At 40.1% G+C, this 18,468-nt stretch overlaps 2 protein-coding genes and 1 long non-coding RNA gene across 4 annotated transcripts; 1 reads left to right on the top strand and 2 right to left on the bottom strand.

Annotated features, from left to right (window-relative positions):
* Positions 1–3,126: 3,126 nt before the first annotated feature.
* LOC139639893 (uncharacterized) lies at positions 3,127–4,908 on the bottom strand. The gene is made up of 3 exons (XR_011694886.1): positions 4,711–4,908; positions 3,883–3,962; positions 3,127–3,683 (listed from the first exon to the last, which is right to left on the bottom strand). It is a non-coding gene; the product is annotated as an uncharacterized lncRNA (long non-coding RNA).
* A 726-nt stretch (positions 4,909–5,634) lies between these two features.
* arf5 (ADP-ribosylation factor 5) lies at positions 5,635–11,326 on the bottom strand. Of its 2 annotated transcripts, XM_071514028.1 has the most exons (6): positions 11,140–11,326; positions 10,082–10,162; positions 9,848–9,957; positions 8,663–8,734; positions 7,223–7,348; positions 5,635–7,104 (listed from the first exon to the last, which is right to left on the bottom strand). In XM_071514028.1, exons 1-6 carry the CDS (start codon positions 11,204–11,206, stop codon positions 7,018–7,020), a joined length of 543 nt encoding a protein of 180 aa, XP_071370129.1. In that variant the 5' UTR covers positions 11,207–11,326; the 3' UTR covers positions 5,635–7,017. The 2 variants fall into 2 exon arrangements, with proteins under 2 accessions (XP_071370129.1, XP_071370131.1); XM_071514030.1 differs by lacking the exon at positions 9,848–9,957 and having other exon boundaries at positions 10,083–10,162.
* Positions 11,327–12,286: 960 nt separating this feature from the next.
* Positions 12,287–18,468, top strand: LOC139639879 (transmembrane protein 116). The gene is made up of 12 exons (XM_071514027.1): positions 12,287–12,471; positions 12,600–12,643; positions 13,793–13,856; positions 14,886–15,020; positions 16,409–16,513; positions 16,634–16,683; positions 16,805–16,930; positions 17,045–17,090; positions 17,200–17,271; positions 17,440–17,593; positions 17,710–17,792; positions 17,889–18,468. The coding sequence occupies exons 1-12, from the start codon at positions 12,439–12,441 to the stop codon at positions 18,039–18,041; spliced, it is 1,065 nt and encodes a 354-aa protein (XP_071370128.1). The 5' UTR covers positions 12,287–12,438; the 3' UTR covers positions 18,042–18,468.

Here is an 18,468-nt window from a genome sequence, read left to right as displayed (position 1 = left end):
GCTGCACCGGGGTAAAGTTGATCAGCCTGAGGTGTCGCACTGTAGCCTGAGGTGTCGCACTGTAGATGTGAAGTTATGTAATGTGGTGCAAGCTGTGAGTCTGGTGATGCGTCTGATAGAAAGAGCTGCTGGAGGATTAAGCCCCAACTGGGCCACATGGCAGGCTCATTTGACAATCATCTACTGGATATGTAGAAGTCTGGACAGTGTGTCACTGAAGACCCTTGAGGAAGTTACAGCTGGAAAAATGGTGACAATTGCTGTAGTAGTGTGCTGTCACTTTTCACAGTAATTGCACATATTGTGCAAGCAATTTCAGTAGTGTGCTTGCATTACCTGGAGGTTTATTGCAGTTATTCTAATGCACTGTTTTGCAAAATATCAGACAAAGTCATAGGGTTTTATTATTTTTGATGCCAGACATCAAAAATAATAAAGTAGCCAATATACAACAATGCAGAGTAATGTTTAAAATGGCATCCTCCCTTTCTGTGGGAGTTTGCCTTTTTCAAAGATATCTATCAATCATTTCAGACTCACCTTTCTGATTGTGTTGAACAATGAAGTCCTAAATCCCATTTAATGTATTTTCATAAACCAAGAATCCAGAAAAGAAAAGAGAACAGGTACCGATAGCCACAGAATACACACACGCTCCTCTATGCTGACCCAGCGTGCTACTTACAGATACACACACGTACACACACAACACACACACCCACACCTGTGCACTGACCCAGCTTCACTAAGCCTGATTAGCTGTCATAAATACATTAGAACAGACATTCACAAATCATAGCAAGCCTCATTATAATAATACTTGCATATAGCCAGACTGTGCATGAATGTCTTTATTACTTGGTGCAATGAATCTAAGGCTTTATACATGATTTTACTTGGATACTGAGAACAAAACATGCAATGTTTATCTCACCATTGTTAGTATTAACCACCAATAGAAATAGGCATTGATAGGTAAATCTGTTCTCATGTGTTCTTGCTAGGCTCATGTGTTACTATCACCGAACCTGATGGTCTCCATCTGAGGTACATAATAGGATAGAGATTCTTACTGTGGGGATTTTGGCCCCGGAGACAACAATGCATATACGTTCATGGAAATATAGACAATAAACCATAGGCTGTTAGTATGGCTATTGTCTGGCAGAAATCATCATTACTTTTCAGAATCAGAATCAGATTTATTGCCAGATAAATCTGATTCATTTACACATACAAGGAATTTACACATACAAGGAATTTGATCTGGTGAGGTTGGAGCAAAAGAAATAAAAAATATTAAATAAAATTATAAATTAGAGAACAAATCAGAACACAATGAAACTAAGTACAGAAGGAAATAAACAGTGGTAAGCTAGTAATGGCTCATGAAGGTGACTGTTTATTATAATAAATATGGCTGTTATACATATATACACTTATAAGAACTGTACATAAAGTGCCTGTGGCCTATGGTTTACAGATAAATAAATAAATATAGTATAGACATAGAATATTATATAAAGTATAAAATATATATATAAGTAAAAATGTGAAGTATAGTATAAGACATGTTATAAAATATAGTATCAATAGTTAAGACAGTTAGTTCTGCGCAGACCAGAGAGTGAGTGTGTGTGTGTGTGTGTGTGTGGGGGGGGTGCTTACTGAGTCCATGGGGGGGTTGACAGAGTCAGTGGGGGGCAGGGAGAGTGTTTGTAAGTCCCACTGCCATGGGGAAGAAACTGTTCTTATGGTGTGAGGGAAGGGAGGGAAGGGAGGGAAGGGAGGGAAGGGGTTCAAACAGATGCTATCCAGGGTGGGAGGGGCCTGCCATAATCTTCCCTGCATGCCTCCTGGTCCTCAAGGTGTACAGGTCTTGAAGAGATGGCAGACTGCAGCCGATGGTCTTCTCTGCAGACCGGATGATGCACTGCAGCCTGCCCTTGTCCTCGGGGGTGGCACCAGCGAACCAGACGGTGATGGATGCAGTGAGGATGGACTCTATGATGGCTGTGTCGAATTGCACCATCATAGTCTGTGGCAGGTTGAATTTCATGGTGGCACCAAGGAATTTGAATGCCTCCACTCTGTTTATTGCTGAGTCAGACAGGATGAGAGGGGTGGTTGGGGATGGGCTCCTCCTGAAGTCCACCACCATCTCGACAGTCTTCAGTGTGTTGAGCTCTAGGTTGTTATGGCTGCACCAGGCGGCCAGGTGGTCAACCTCCCATCGGTAAGATGATTCATACTCATCAGAGATTAGTCCAATGAGAGTTGTGTCGTCAGCAAGCTTCAGGAGCTTGACAGATTGATGACTGGAGGTGCAGGTGTTGGTGTATAGGGAGAAGAGTAGGGGTGCTATGGGAGTAAGTGGGAGGCTGGGACTGTGTGATGGGGGGGTTGAGGGATAGTGAGAGACTGCTCAGCTTGTCACCTTTAAATCTGAAGTAGAATTTCATTATTAATACACACACATATGTTAAGAGCTGAAGAGCAAAAGATAAGATGACAGGCTTTTATCATTTTGTCATGACCACATCAATTCTAACACCATTGTCTCATATTTTAAGTATTTCTGATGGACTTCTGCCCACAGATCTCTCACATTTTACAACGCAAGCACCATAGAGGAACCTGTGTGCTGCTGTTGGCGGTAGCTCCATAATACAATATGAAAATGTTGTGGGTTTTTTTTTAAAGCATTTTTATTGTCATATTCTATCATATTCATCATTATTTTGCTCCTCTTCGTCAATACTTGTCACCTGAACAGAGAATGGTAAATTCATGCATGAGCATCTTAGCCATTGTTTTTTTAACCTTCACAACAGTATACGTGTGTGTGTGTGTGTGTGTGTGTGTGTGTGTGTCTGTGTAAATGAGAGAGAAAATTTTAGCAAAACAAAAGTTTGATTTGTGCCAATCATCACCCAAAGATAGACTGATAGATGAAGTTTAATTTCTACCATTAGTTTGGCATCAGTTATATTCATATTTTAAATTGGCATGCTGTACCTCCTTTACTATCACTTAGTGTGTGTGTGTGTGTGTGTGTGTGTGTGTGTGTGTGTGTGTGTGATTACATTTTCCTTGATTTTGCGAAGTGAAAAAGTAAATGCAACAAAACAAGGAATTTTAAGAGAATATTATTTGCAAAGTATTTGCAGTTTGGTCAGAATTGGGCTTGAATAATGTGAAAGTGTGTGTGTGTATGTGTGTGTGTGTGTGTGTCAATACTGCAACCTCAACAAATTAATCCAGAACTAGCCCACAATAAGATGACGAAGCAATATACATTATACATCATTTTAGGCTACATGCGTTTTGCATTTTTATTATTTCCTGGTTGTTGTTTGCACAGGGAAATCAGAGCCTTACATATTGATGCAATGCATTCATAATCAATGGGGCTTCCCTCAAGCCTCCTAACCAAGCAACACAGACAACCAGAAGCTAACCAGGGAAAAGCAGATGAGGAACTTGGCTTTTTGGTCTTGGTTTCTTCTGTAGTTGTTGAGGCGACTTCATTTCTGCCTCCCTGGCTCTGCACACATCACCCCCTGCAGTACAGCCATGGAAACTGCATGCAGAGAGCTACTGACTGGGGGAGAAGCGACCAAATCCTTGAAGAGCGAGATTTCAGCTGTCTGCTTCTGTTCCTCCTCTCATCTCTGCTCCTCCTTAAAGAAAATAAATTATTATAAAGGATGGAATTCACCAATTGCAGGCTTTACTCTCCAGGATTCTCACAGTAATGTACAAAAGTAAAGACTGCTTTGCTACGTAATTAAAATTCAGTGAAAACAGAGGCAGCATTTGATGTCCCTATGAGAAATTATGATATCATTTATAAATACAAGTAACAAGCTTGTTTCTCACCAGCTGGACAAGAAAAAAAGACATTGACACGTTTAGGGAAAGCAGAGTGTGGTTCCATGATGAGCATCTCCAATTAAAACCTGTAAAAGGAGGAAAAAAGACTTTACTTATGTTTCGTTACACTGACAGGATTGCTTTAAAATGATAATTTCCTACACAGCCAAATTGAACATGTTTATGACTGTGTACCACATAATGAACACAGGTGCATGGGCTTTGCAACAGAAAATTACAGCAAACCGTGCAATGTATGAAATCACTCTAAGCCTTGTAAAATAATTCACAACTGTAACCCAAGGGCAGAAAGGACCAATCAAATCCTGTGATCTCATTTTATGACCCTGCAAACAGTGCCGACTGCCTTTGAGCCCGAGTGCCGTCCACACAGGAAAGAACCAGACTTAACTGCCAGCATGTGTCTTCAGAGTGTATGTTTGGCTCTTGACTGTGGTCCAAGCTTTTCTGTGTTTTGCTTTTCACCAAACTGAAAGTGTCATTTCTTCCTTGCCTCACCACTTCCTTTGATCGGTGTAAGGCACTTAGAAACCAAATCTAACCAAAACATTAGAAATATTCTTCCTCATGACAACAGCCAAAACAAGTCTGCATGTTTAATTCACAAGCACAAAACAGCTCATGCTATTCTCGCATGTTAGTCTCATTCTCTCCTTCCTTTCACCTTTAATTTCCATGTGAACTATTACAAAGCGGGCTGTTAGACTGATACTGTTGATTAATCTGTAAACAACCAATCAGTGGCCAAACAAGAGCAAAATAAAATAGATATACCTGTTGGCATGTTACCTGTTGCCAAATTTAAAATCTCACCTTTATGCATCTCCCGCCTGGGTATCCCCACAAGCATTTCTTCAGAGGTCAACTGCAGGCAGGTCCTCACAAAGCCTCCCTACCTTGATTTCCAACACTGAAGAAGTACATTTCACTATGTACACAACCTGAGGCCATCCCCGAGCATAGACCAGGGTATATTAACAGGATGTAAGATGTGACAGGATGTGTTGCGGTTTAAAACTGAACAATAGTTAGCCAAAGACAGGCCGGAGTAAAGCTGCGTATGTGAAGACCATTTTGGCAACTGTGTCATAGTCACAGGCCTAAACAAAGTCTGTAGCTTAGTTCACACCTCTTCCTGATCAGGGACAAGTCCTGATAGGAAGATGCCAGTTGTGGTATTCAGAGGATTATTGGTCAATCTGAAAATGAAAGAAAACCTGCAATGACAATAGCCTGGTTTGACCTTCTGTGAATCTAGTATACAGACATGCAATATATTGAAAACTGCTGAATGAGAAAGTATTAAGGTCCCATATTTATTTTTCACTACAGTTTTCAAATATAAAATGGCTCAGGTTAAGTATAATGTTCTTCATGATGCAAAAAAACATAGTTTAGTTAGAAGTTGAATTTCAATTATTTAAATTTAATTTGAAGGCTTCACAGGCAGAACAGTCACAATACTGGAGCCTGATTGGCCGACACCACCAGCTCCTCTAATTCAAATAAGATAAATCTGCTGAGGAGGATTTCCATTTCAAATGCTGCAAACTGGCCTGACTGGAAGGATTTTAATAATTGTTTAAATTTAACAATTCAAATAAAAACACATTACATGTCTTCATTAAACATCTTTGAACATACAGTATATAAATATGGAGGATTTGAAATTGAATTGATATTGAATTGATAGTCGAGCTAATACAACATTTGCCTGTCTTCAACAAAAGGTGGAGTCAAGAGTCTGTTGTTTTTTGAACAGTGACTTTATTTAGACATTTTTTGTAAAACATTGTTAGCGCATCATTTTTAAGAGTGGCAGCTGCATGCAGCATCTGAAAGCAAAGGTTGGAATGTATGCCCAGCTAAGTTAGCGGGCAGGTGTGTTTGTGTTGTGGGGCAGGGTGGGGCAGAGGGAGGGCTAGATTAATTAAGCATATAACATCAGCCATCAGAGAACAAACTCAGCAATAAGCGCTGCCAAGACACAAAAAAACAAAAAAAACCCATGCCATTTAATCTTAATATTCCACTGACATTGGCCCTGTGCCAATACTGAAAAGGCGCTTCCCTCCTTTCTTGAGGAGAAGCGAGTTTTCGATCCGATCCTTTAAATCATGGTGGTTATTAAAAAATGAAGTAAGAAGGGTGAGGAGCAATTTACAAGTATTCAAACAGGATAACTTCCTGGTTGAGGGTGTAGTCAGTTACAATGAAGCAATCTACACCCACACTCCGCTGTGGTTTCACTACACCACAGCACACATCGCAGCACAGAAGGAAATGTCTTCATATTGCATAATTTTGTCTTTCAAAAGAAAAAAAAACCCCAAACAGTATTACTAAAGCATCTTAGGAGGGAGCATGACCTAAGAACGAGATAAGAAAGGATTACACGGATTTGTGTAAAGAGGGACCAGAAGGCACAATTCCTTTTTGGTTCCATTTACTGAGAGGTCCACATGGTTCCACACTACCAAAACAACCTATTTGTGAAATCACTGCAATCCTTCTCCATCTCATTCTCCAGGCTAAAGAGCAAAGGGTGAGGTCTGCGAGGGAGTCCAATATCCATGAGGGGTAAAGGAGCTGAACAGCTTGAGGTAGCCTACAAGTTGTCCTTAACCAAAGCTCTGGGGTTCGATCATCATGTCCCCCACCCTAACCGTGGCCATGAATATCAATAAGTCCAACATTATAGAAGTGGTTATGGGAAATTTCTGCTATCCCTGCCAAGACAGGAGCCGAGGTGTCAAGAGAAATACAACTCCCATGATTCTCTTCACTGTTTCCGTGACATTTCAGCCCGTTTGCTCGTCATGCAACTGAAAGCGTAATTACAGCTTGTTGCCATGTAAGAGGTTGGGAACAAAAGGAGAAAAATAGAGACTAATGTGAAGGGATAATAATAACAACAATAATAAAAGTAAAAGAAAAATATAAGAGAAGGATATTAAGATGTTCCGATGATGATTGCATTGTCCACCAGCCTTGTCCTTTTTGTGAGTACAGGAGCTTGAAGACCAACAGTTTCTTGATTGAATGTCTTGTCTTCTCTCCTGTTCTGTGGTGTTCAACTTCTGTCTCTCTCTTATTCTCATCTGTCCAGCCAGTCCATCACTAGTGCTTGGACAGCTCAGTGGATAGCCAGTCAAGTCCTTCATACAGCCCTGTGCCCTGGGTGGCGCAGGTTGACTGAACGTGCCACTGTGGAGTCAGAGATCATATGGGGTTAACAAACAAATATAAGTATACATGCAGCTCTATGCATGTCTTTGAATCTCCCTTCAGATGTAGAGAGCATGCCTTCATTTATGCGACTTACAGTTCTGCTGCGGAGGCTCTGTAGGCCAAGTTTGTCTGTCAGTTCGCTGACTGATAAGGCATTGGGAAGGTCCTGTTTGTTAGCAAACACCAGCAAAATGGCTTCTCTCAACTCATCCTCCTGCAGCTGGAGGCACAGAAAACAAAGATTAAAACATCAACAAAGGGCTAACAGACACTGGAAAGCAGCCAAATTAAGCCCTGATTTTTCACTACATACACTTAGATTGGGGTGACAATACTACATTACAGTTGTTCCTCACGAGTCTGGAGTCTCTAAATCTAGAAAATTTTATGATTAATGGCATTTAACAAAGACTTTCAGTGAACACCCATTGTACATGATTGCAATGAGACTGTAGTGCGAAAACGTGACTGGTCAAATACAAAAATAACCAGATGTCCCATAGCCTGCAGTTCATATTCCTATGAAATTCTGCAAAAAACATTAAGTCAGCTCTGCATTTTTGACACATGATGGCTTAAGAGACAGTCTGAAAACAGGCATGATTAAGTCAAGAAGTCGACTCATATTTTACTACAAAATACTGGCAAAAAATACACTAATGGGTAGGTCTATGTGGGACCAATTTCTTTGAAAAGTGTGTCTGGTATTTTCTCTGTCTTTAACTCTGCACTGATAATGTGTTCATTCCCACACTGACCTGCAGTCCCACAATAACCAAACTATTTAACATAACGGAAAGCCAAAATAACGACGTCTGGCAGTGCTGACTGGTAATCTGCGCCAGTAAAGCAGCATTTTTGTCTGGCACCCGCACCCGTTTGGTATTTTGGTGACTCACCGTGAAGATGACTACACCTAAGTGTGAGGAGGGGCACAGTAGGGGGTGTGTCAGTAATAATAAAGCAGCAGAGTGAAATTTTGGTGTGAAGGATTATTTGTGCTTGCTTTTCCCGCCTGCTCCGACAACGTGTTCTATGACACGTACTTCTTACAAAGATGCGTTTTAAGCCTACGACTGAAGATGGGGAGTGACCGCTGTTCTGACTGACACAGGGAGGTCATTCTACCATTGGGGAACCAGAGGGGAGAAATTATTTAGGAGATATTTTTACTTGAACAGAAACTGCAGGTTGGAGGTTTGCATCTGCAGTGTCTGTTATTCACATTGATGTTATTACCAATATAAAACATTTTTACAGTCTACATGTTCACTGTAGCTTATTAAGAGAAGTTTTTTGTATATAACTTGAGAGAATATTGAAATTCATGCCGTGTTCATGTTTAATTTATGTTCCATCTGTAAAACGCAGTCATCTGCCTACTTGCTCCCACCCACAGCAGTGTCACACAATCCACCCCCCAAAATAGCTATTATGCAGATCTCAACAATGTCAAATTATGACTCTGCACTTGATCACTGCACACCATCATTGAACAAATGTCCCTTTTGAACAGAATAGGGTAAATACCTACCATCTTAGAGAGCTCTTCTGCAGACTCAGCCACTCTTTCTCTATCATTGCTGTCTACTACAAAGATGAGGCCCTGGATGGAAAGAGCAGAGTCAAAGTAGTTAGATGAAAACCATTAGCCTTCACTTTAATAAGCAAATGGATAAAGGCAATTAAGTTCAGGGACAAATATTTTTTGTCAATATAAAGATTATATAGACTGATGTTGAGAAATTGACACATTTTTGGACTCGATCCAACAACTTGAAAAATGAGACGAGAAATATAAATTCTGAAATTTACAGGTGGACTGTTCTTTTTTCTGCCCATATTTTCAGAACCAACACGAGTACCTTGTACTTAAGTAGTTTGGCCGATCTGAGTACCGATCCAAGCACTACTTAATTTACAGTCATTAATGCCATAAAAAACAAGTACAGGAACAACTGCACTCATTTATTAATTTGATCAAATTATACATTGACCAGTGTATATCATATAAATAGGCTATATAAAATAGGCTAGAGGATAAAGCTTCTTGAATGCGAGTATAAAGTTATTTTTCACAAACAGCAGTTCAGCATTTTCACATCATTCACTTTCACCTACCAGTGTAAAGTGAAATAGGGCTTCCAGTCAAAACTTTCAAAAGAAAACCCTTGAAAAACGTAGTGCAAAGATTTTGAATGACACAAAGTACTAAAGTGAAAATAAAGATATGAAAATATATTTAAGGGGGAATCTGCTGTGAATGAAAATACAATTGCAAATACAAGTCCTGTTAACAGCCCATATTTAACTTCATTACTTACTGATTTTCTTTTCCTTACAAGTGACAGTGAAAAAATTGAATTCTGACAGCAGAATTATGTCTCTTATATTATTCTGGCTGCTTTGCCTCCAATCCACTCTGCACACTGTCAAAGAATCCTTAACTTGATGCAACTGGTAGTCTGCTTCACCAGCCTCAAATCAGTATTGTAATGTACCAAGGCTTATGTCATCCAAGTATCAGTATTAGGACAGCTTCACTTGACAATCTGAATAGGAGTATTTGGGAGATGCACCTGCACCGATCCAAATACTGCAGATACTGTTGGTGCATCTCTACTGAAACTGCAACTATTATACTGAGGGGGCAAATGAAAATTAGGCTGTAACTTCTCAAACCAAAGCCCTACCCCTCATTGGGGTTATCTCATCATACCTGTGTGTTCTGGAAGTAATGTCTCCAGAGGGGTCTGATCTTGTCCTGGCCACCCACGTCCCATACAGTGAAACAGATGTTCTTATACTCTACTGTCTCCACATTGAAACCTTAACAGGGGAAAGAGAGGGAGAGATCTTAGCATTGCACTACATCCCATGGGTCAAGCCTGTAAGGCACAGATGAAAGAATGAATAGGAACATAACTACATAAGTAACATGTGAATCTCTTACCAATGGTTGGGATGGTGGTTACAATTTCTCCAAGCTTCAGTTTGTACAAGATAGTAGTTTTTCCTGCAGCATCCAGCCCAACTATATGGAATAGAGGTGTGATCAAAATCAATATTTACATTTACTTGAGGGAGGAGAAAACAGTTAGTGCTATAGATACGACATGCTTTAAAGTGCAAAACAGGCATTTAGCCACATTAGTTATCTCAGATACGCCTATGTCTAATCATCAATCCAAGATAGCAGAGAGGACATGCAACAACGGACAGGTGGCAGGAAACTACTGAGCTGCCTGCCAACGTCACACAATAACTTAAGTCAACAATCACTTCGTTACTATTTGGTCAAGAGGAGTAACGCCGTCTTGGCTTTAATGAGGGCTTAACTACAAGTTCTCTTAATAAAAACAGGTGTGTCAGCAGAAGACGAAGCATCACTCATGCCACATTTTCAAATTCGTCAGGAAAAATAAGAAAGCAGTCCAAGTTACATTTTATGATGTGGCCATGCCTGTATGCACTTTATCGAGAACACAAAGTCCGGAAACGTGTACCGGACACCGGAGTGAAATTCAACTAACATTACCATCATGGCTATACTTACAGTAACGCTATCCCAGCTAGCGTTACAGTTTAATCGAATTAGCAATAAAATGCTATTTTGTCAACTGGTTACCTGGGTAATTATTTATTCGATAAAGGACAATCTAAATAAATGACATAGCCTAACTTTGTCTGTAAACTATATTGTAACAAGTTACCAAGTGCCGTTTTCACGTTAACGTTGCCGTTAGGCAACTTGGTTTACAAACTTCCTTGAATAGCAAACCCAATTCTTGCCTGCTAGCTAATGCTAGCTTGAACAATTTCAAGCAACACCTGTTTTCTCAGACGAGAAGTAAATTGCTTCGGATTGTGTTTTCGTACCGCTATTGTCCAGATTTTATAGTTTGAGTCAAAGTTTGCGAAGTACGCTGGTATTAGACAGCAAGCTAAACTTAGCCAAAGCTAAAGCTACATACCTAGCCTGCTAACTAGCCAATTCTAGCCTTAACTCACCCATTAAGATCCTCATTTGTTTCTTGCCAAAAAGCCGGCCGAAGAGTGACGAGATAGTAAGCCCCATAACTGGCGGTGGACTTCTGAATCAATGTAAACGGTACTGGTATTAGCCAAAGCAGAGAGTGTGAATTTTACACTGATGCGGTTATTTTGACTTCAGGACAGTCGACTGCCACGTCCGGGCCAACGTGGAACCCACAACGTCATCAGTTTGAATCAACTTTATCAACAACAGTGACTTGAAGCCTTAAAACGTGAATTTGGGGATTATTTCCTGCTCTTGCTTATTTATAATTGTTTTATGTTAAATAGTATTTCCATGCCACTGACTGTATATCTTATAATTAGGCCGACAATATTTATATTTAATATTGTGTACTTTGAGTTTTCCTCAATTTAAAAAAGGGGTTACTTGCCCTAGACAAATGGAGAGAATAAGTGAATTTATTTACTGTGCCGTGCGACTACAGTCATATTGAGAGAAGTAATTGAATACAGGGCAATAAGGAGAAGATCTTTCAACTCCATGGAGCAGACATAATTTATTCTTTGCAACAGACTTTTCACTACATGTAACAAGTATGCGGTTCCAATTCCTGCCACTAGGAGACACTGTAACACAGAGGTTTAGCGAGGTGAGATGGGGTGAGATACTGTGCAGTGGATTGAGTTGCTAAATTGAATGAGGTTAACAAGTAGCCTCAGTAATAACCAAGCATATATTGTCAAATTAGCTGTACATTATCTAAGAAATTTGACAACTTGGCCTGTGAACTAGACAAAAACAATGCTGTAGGCTACTGAATGGAAAAACTCAGTATTGCAGCAGGGCAAACATAATACTGTATGGGTGTGTTCTTTTGTTCTTTTGGTAGGAATCCAGGCTGGAATAACCAAGAGAATGCAAATGGTACATAAGAAATTCCCATTTACTCCCAAGGTTTTTACAGACTGGTAAAACAAGGAATATCCTTGTTGCCCCTGGGGATTACCACTTCAAATTATTGCAGTGATACTCTCCAAACTTGTCCATCCATAAATGCTCACGTGTCACCCAACACACACACACGCACACACACACACACACACACACGCAGCAGGTGGAGTGAAAAGAGTTTACCTAGACTAGAAGACGGCACGTGACGTCTCAAGTCCAAGGTGCAGACTTTTGAAGAGGGTGTGCTTTGTTAAGAGGACGCATTTTCACAAAAGCCTATCATGGATACAGTTTGTTGGGCCGCGCAGAAATAGAGAGAGAGTTTAGAGTAGGCTGCCAAGGATTACTGGATATTTACCATGGAGTTCAATGGCACACTGAGTAGGGATGAGGTAGGCACTAGACTTTGTTTTATGTTTATTTTAAATGACTAGAGGTTTACTTTCATGCATCAGCTGACCCATAACAGTATTAAGAGTGTAATAATACATCTAAATCATTTTTGAATTCTGTTTTTCAGATCGACATTCTCTCTACTGTGTACTTAGTGTTTCTCACTCCCAGGTAATATGCTTCCTCATACTTTCCGTCTTATTTTACATGCTCCATTATTCAGGTTATCTGTTCACGCCACGCTGTTGGTTATAAAATCTCACAGCATTGGTTATAAAATCTATAAAATCTCTTTTCTAAATATGTTTATGGTTATATAAACAGGTATAAAAATGTAGTCATAGGGCTAATAATATAACAACAGTTTTCTTATTGCTGAAAAGTGTGTCAAACCAGTAGGGCAACATGTCACAAGAAGTTCTGTATACAATCACAGCAGCAGTGTTAACATATTGTAGGCTTAGGTTTTCTGTCTGTGATCCTCATAGTGTTCATGCAGAGCTCCTGCATCAGGATATTTCTACCAATGTCCCTTACTCAGAATGTAGTTTTCAGCACCGACCTGTTGCTCACTGGATAGTTGTAGCTAATAACTTCAGTTCAAAACTCCCTCCAATGAACTTTGTCTCTCTCTCTCTCTCTCTCTCTCTCTCTCTCTCTCTCTCTCTGTCTGTCTGTCTGTCTGTCTGTCTGTCTGTCTCTCTCTCTCTCTCTCTCGCTATCTATCTTCCCATCTGTGATAAAGAAAGTAAAAAGATAAGAGAAAGTGAAGGAGAGAATGGGGGGAAAGTAAGGTGTAAGTGTGGGGTAAGATGTAATGAGGAGGAACGGAAGCCTTATTTGAGTCAGAACAGCTCATAGGGAAGAAGGCTATATTCTTTTTCTGCAGTGTAAAGCAGCTTTGATGTACAGGTACAGCAGTTGGACAAGATACCTGCCTCTAGTCAGTTTCTTTAGAAACACATTGCTGTCCAAGGGGAGAGATGTGACATCATGTAGCCTAATGATAAAATCTTATTTTATAACAGATTTTTATACAACCGGTGTCACATGTGCCTGAAATACATTTTCTTTCAGACAGAAAAGTCTTATCTTATCTTATCTTGAGACAATCTGAGCTGTGCAATAAATCCTACTTGGCTTGGATGTGTTTTTGATTTGGTGCCAAATTACCTTTACATTGCAATCTATGGCATTCCTTCACATTAAGTTTTATCCACATGCTCAAGACTAGGACTGAAAACAATGCAATGCTGATATTATTTTGCACCAGCTCTTCTAATATTGTCTGGTAATTGTGGTATTTCTGGTAAACCGCAGTTTGGTTGGGAGTTTCTCTGTCCTGGTGGTTTCCATAGTCAGATGGAGGCATCTGAAAGAACAGGTGAGTCAAGTTGTGCGTATATGTGTGTGTGTGTGTGTGTGTGTGTGTGTGTGTGTGTGTGTGTGTGTGTGTGTGTGTGTGTGTGTGTGTGTGTGTGTGTGTGCGTGTGTGCGTGTGTTTGTTTGTGTGTGGGCTTGTGTTTGCATGGATAACAATGGATAATATATAGTATATTTGATATTACTGTATATATTTGATAATTTGTACTTCTCTTTGCTTTAATCTGCTGGAACAAATTAAAATACATCACACTATACAAGAAACACACAAACAAAACCAGAACCCAGTAACCCACAGCAGAAATAAACACAGCATTTACACAAACAAATGAAAATGATACAGAAGAAATTTCCTTTTGTTGATTTGTGTGCCACTTCAAGTAAATGGAGCAGCATAGCTGAAGGCATGTTTTCAAAATTCAGTTCTTATATTGGGAATATTTCATATCATGTTCCCAATAAAAGAGCTGAATTTGGAAAACATGCCTTCAGCCATGCTGCTCCATTTTCTTAGAATCTATTACCAAAAATGTGAAGCTAAACTCTCTTATCAGAATTGATCAGTTTAAAGAACACATTAGACCTGCTTACCATGGAGTGCTCATGATTTTAACTGATGTGATGAAGCTTGTTACTGTGTCTTTATCTTCTCGTGTGTTTTTACTATCGTGCTTTTCTCCTTGATTATCTTTACCTTTCTTTTATACACCTTTCTTGGCCAAGGCCAACCGGAAAAGTGATGCAAATCTCAACATGACTTAACCCTAATTAAGGATAAATAAAATAAAATAAATAAAATACTCCCATAGGCATATCAGACTTTCACAGACTGGTAAGACAAGGAACGTCCTTTCCCCTCTGAGTCTGGGGTTTTGAAACAGACAAATAATTATGTTCATTTTCTCCAACCTTGCCCATCCACACATACATGTCCACATACTCCTCAGCACACACATGCATGTAAACTGGGATGCCTTTGTGTGTGTGTGTGTGTGTGTGTGTGTGTGTGTGTGTGTGTGTGTGTGTGCAGGTGCAGCCCCTGATGCAGCTTGCCCTTGCAGACCTCCTGGCCGCTCTGATCCTGATGTTCACCAGCGCTATGAACAAAGTCGGCAACTTCAGCAGCAGTGTGGCCATCTGCCAGCAGGCCCTGCCCCTGTCACTGGTGAGGCACAGACAGTCAGTCTCACAGACCATATGATAAAGCTCTGACGCCAAGAGTGGGATCATTTCTCAAGATCTTTTCAAGCGGAGGAGGCAGTCAACTCTCAAGTTTTATTTTCTTTATTGAGACTAAAAAATGAGGGGGATGCAGAGCAGGGGAGAGATACGGGTGACATGGTGGGAAAGGCCACTGTCTGGCTTGTTTTATTAGTTTATCCGGTCTTCCTTCCTCTCTAAAGCGCTTTGTAAACCCTGTTTAAGAAAAGAAGAAATTATTATTATGGTCCTGGCAGTTTTTGGTACTTGCCAGCTGAAGTATCTGTAGTTCCCGGGGGTGGCGGTCATATTATTGTGTCAGTACCTCATTAGATCACAGATGCTCATTGCAGGATTTTCCCTAAGTCACTGTGCCATGTCACTCTAACAATAAAATAAGGCAGAACCTTGTATTGCTTTATGTTGCATCTATAAAACAAAGCTGGGGGCAGTTTTGCTGCGTCACGGCTCCAGTCATGCAAAGGCCACTGTGTTGTTCATTCAGAGGTGAAGCTGCATATTTCATTAAAATATAAATTTTTCAAATATTAGGCAATAAAAGTATTAAAATATTCCTGTAAGTCTAGTATGATTTAAATCTTCAATCTTCTAGATTTTTGTTATATTTTGCAGGAGTTCAGGGGAGTGCAGATTCTTATCAGTGTACAATACAACAGTACAAATAAAGCAAACAGAGAAAAGAATGTGATGTAGGAAAAAAAAATTGGAGTTACTCAATTTCAGTCAGTTCAGGTAGTGGATATCGTTCAACATACAGATATGAAAAAACTTTCCATTTTAATATTTAATCTAAGCAGAAATAACTGTAGGTGAACATTCTGTCATTTGTAGATTATATGCTATTTCAATTTAAATGACAGAACTGAAAGTGAGGTGACCCCATCTCTAAAAGAGGAATTTCCTTCATATTTAATGTGCATTTATTGTTTCGTTTGAATACAAAATCAATGCACTTCAATTAAGTATTTAGTGCCGAGAACCTGTTTATGGAACCCAGGATAACAAAATCACACAAACAAGATATGGACGATATGTATGGTGATATTAGCCCATAGACATGCTAAAGGGCTACAATACCACAAAGTCATTAATTTCAGAATGTACACTTGAAAGTTGAGCTAAAAGTTGTTCCTCATATTTGTGATATGGATGAGAAAATCTGTGGGTTCACTGCTCCTCGCACATCTTGTCATAAAGCAACTTTTTTGTAGAGCAGTGAGTTTGAGCACTCTAAAGCAAAGTTACTGTATGCTGACTGCTGTTTCTGTGCGTGTGTTTGTGTGTGTGTTTGTGTTTGTGTATGCACGTGTGTATGCGCTTTTTCTATTCCAGACATTTTATTTCATTTCATTTCTACTGGTGGCGGTTTATGCATGGAAATCCAAGAATGCTAATCAAGGATGGAGAGCAAGACCAGGAGAGGATGAGCTGGAACAGGTGAGGACCCACACCCATCTTGTCATCATTTGTTCATCATTATCATGTGTGGAAAAACTGCCATGCCTGATTCAGTAACTATTTTCCACTCCCTTTTCCCCCCTCTGTCTTGCTTTACAGAGCCAGTGTAGAAGGAGATTAGTAGCTGTACCTATATACGCCATTATGTGGTAAGTGTGTTAACCAACTCTCTTAAACATTGTAATTCATCCGTTTAACTACGTTTCCAGTCTTGTGTATGCCTGGGTGCACAATTTGAATCTTCTGTCTGTCTTTCTATCTCTATCACAGGTTGATACCCATTGCAGTGTACTTAGCATATGTGCTCACTCCCTACATGAAAGAAGCTTTGCTGTTTCCAACCAATGACGGATCAGTAAAGGGGATTGTCGTTGACGAGAGCAAATACTGCACCAGGTGAACATGCAACCCTCGACGTCTTGGAATTTTTGTATTCATAAGCAGTCACTCTGAACAAAATTGTTAAAAGTTCCCTTATCTCCTGACCTTTTTAATTGTGTGTTTTCCCAGCTGTATTCTGTTCCTGCACATCTGGAGCGATCCCTGCTCGGATGCTGTGAGTATAAGAAATGCAAGGCAGCTTAAGCTCATGAGCAATGCAAGAAACAGGACAGTCGTACGATGTAAATGCATCAGTGTTAACATGACTATTTTTTCCTCCCCAGGAGATAGTCCATGACACCTTCATCCGAGTTTTTCTCTTCATCGTTGTGATACCGGTGCTGTTGTCTTGTTCAGTAAGTTGCCTGTTTTTGATTTACTGTTTTGTCTTATAACTTTGCTTAAAGATCTGTATAAATACAGCTATTAATAGTTGAAGTATTACCATTTCAGATAAAGGTCATGCTGTGTAATTTGCATGTGTTGGAAGCAGACTGAAATTATTCCTGTGGTTCCCATTGCAGATCATTTACTCTAAAGTTGGCAGGTGGTATCAAAGGCAGGAGCAGGAGGGACTGTTTGCTGTGGAGGGAGACGCACGTTCAAGAAGGAGACTGAAAAGAGTGTTATCCACAGCACGTAATATGGTGATGGTCATCTTGTTCTGTTGGGCACCAGGTACAAACAAGCACACACACACACACGGACACACTTATGTGCTTGCTTATGGAATTCAGTTTCATCCACTTTACATCAACATCAGATTGATCTCCTATATTCCTTCCTCCCTGTAGCTCTTGTCCTGGTTTTCCTAGCTACTCTCACTGCATGGACCACAGTTCAACAGCACAGTCTGTTTGGCCTTTATATCCTACAGGTATGCTTCAGAAGACCTGATTTCAAATGATAATAAAAAAATCGAATTTTGACTTGATTGAGTTGCGAGCTATAGCATTACTCTTGTGTGTTTCAGGCGGCCACTGTGTCTCTGCAAGGCTTCCTGAACAGCATGGTTTACGCCTGGAGTCGGCCCAACTTCACGGAGGCGGTTCTGGGGGAAAACACGCCACTGATGGCATACAACCACCAAGCCTACTTCGATGAATCACTGAGGAGCACGTCTTGATTCTTGACTTGTGACCCCTCAGCACATCGAGAGACATTACTGTGCTGTGGGACAAAGACTCTGGCCCGAGGAAGACCGACTCCCCCAGCACACCTCTAACTCTAACTCTGGGAATACAATGCTGACATTCGATCTAAACATGGAAGAACGTTATGTTCTCGCTGGAGGAGTGAGGATGAGACAGAAAGGGATCGACTGTTCACCGAAGCAATGACTGATGCACTGCTGTTAATTGCGGCTGCTGATTTTGTCTTCACAGTGCACAAATTAATGATTAAGTATATAGTAGCATACTTGTTTTTATAACTGAGGAAAGAAGCACTTTGTTTAAATTTGTATTTATATGCAAACTATTACTGTACTGTATCCACTAAGTAATTTAGATCGTCCTAATTACATTTAGTTCATTTTTACTGTATTGCTGTAT

This window comes from Centroberyx affinis, unplaced genomic scaffold, assembly GCF_046629955.1.
Source record: "Centroberyx affinis isolate AG114_WGS23_722 - 3 ecotype Tasmania unplaced genomic scaffold, CSIRO-AGI_Caff_v1 ptg007894l_1, whole genome shotgun sequence".
NCBI lineage: Eukaryota > Metazoa > Chordata > Actinopteri > Beryciformes > Berycidae > Centroberyx > Centroberyx affinis.
The sequence above is the reverse complement of the archived record's forward strand: the minus strand, read 5'-3'. Positions and strand labels throughout refer to the sequence as shown.

Excerpts from the sequence above, each read along its gene's own strand:
- arf5 (XM_071514028.1), bottom strand. The coding sequence starts at position 11,206 with ATGGGGCTTACTATCTCGTCACTCTTCGGCCGGCTTTTTGGCAAGAAA. Across the intron at positions 7,349-8,662 it reads CAGAAGAGCTCTCTAAGATG|CTGCAGGAGGATGAGTTGAG; the intron begins GTAGGTATTTAC and ends CTGTGCCTCCAG. Across the intron at positions 7,105-7,222 it reads AGAGCCTCCGCAGCAGAACT|TGGCACGTTCAGTCAACCTG; the intron begins GTAAGTCGCATA and ends CTGACTCCACAG.
- LOC139639879 (XM_071514027.1), top strand. The coding sequence starts at position 12,439 with ATGGAGTTCAATGGCACACTGAGTAGGGATGAG. Across the intron at positions 12,472-12,599 it reads GCACACTGAGTAGGGATGAG|ATCGACATTCTCTCTACTGT; the intron begins GTAGGCACTAGA and ends TCTGTTTTTCAG. Across the intron at positions 12,644-13,792 it reads TTAGTGTTTCTCACTCCCAG|TTTGGTTGGGAGTTTCTCTG; the intron begins GTAATATGCTTC and ends GGTAAACCGCAG.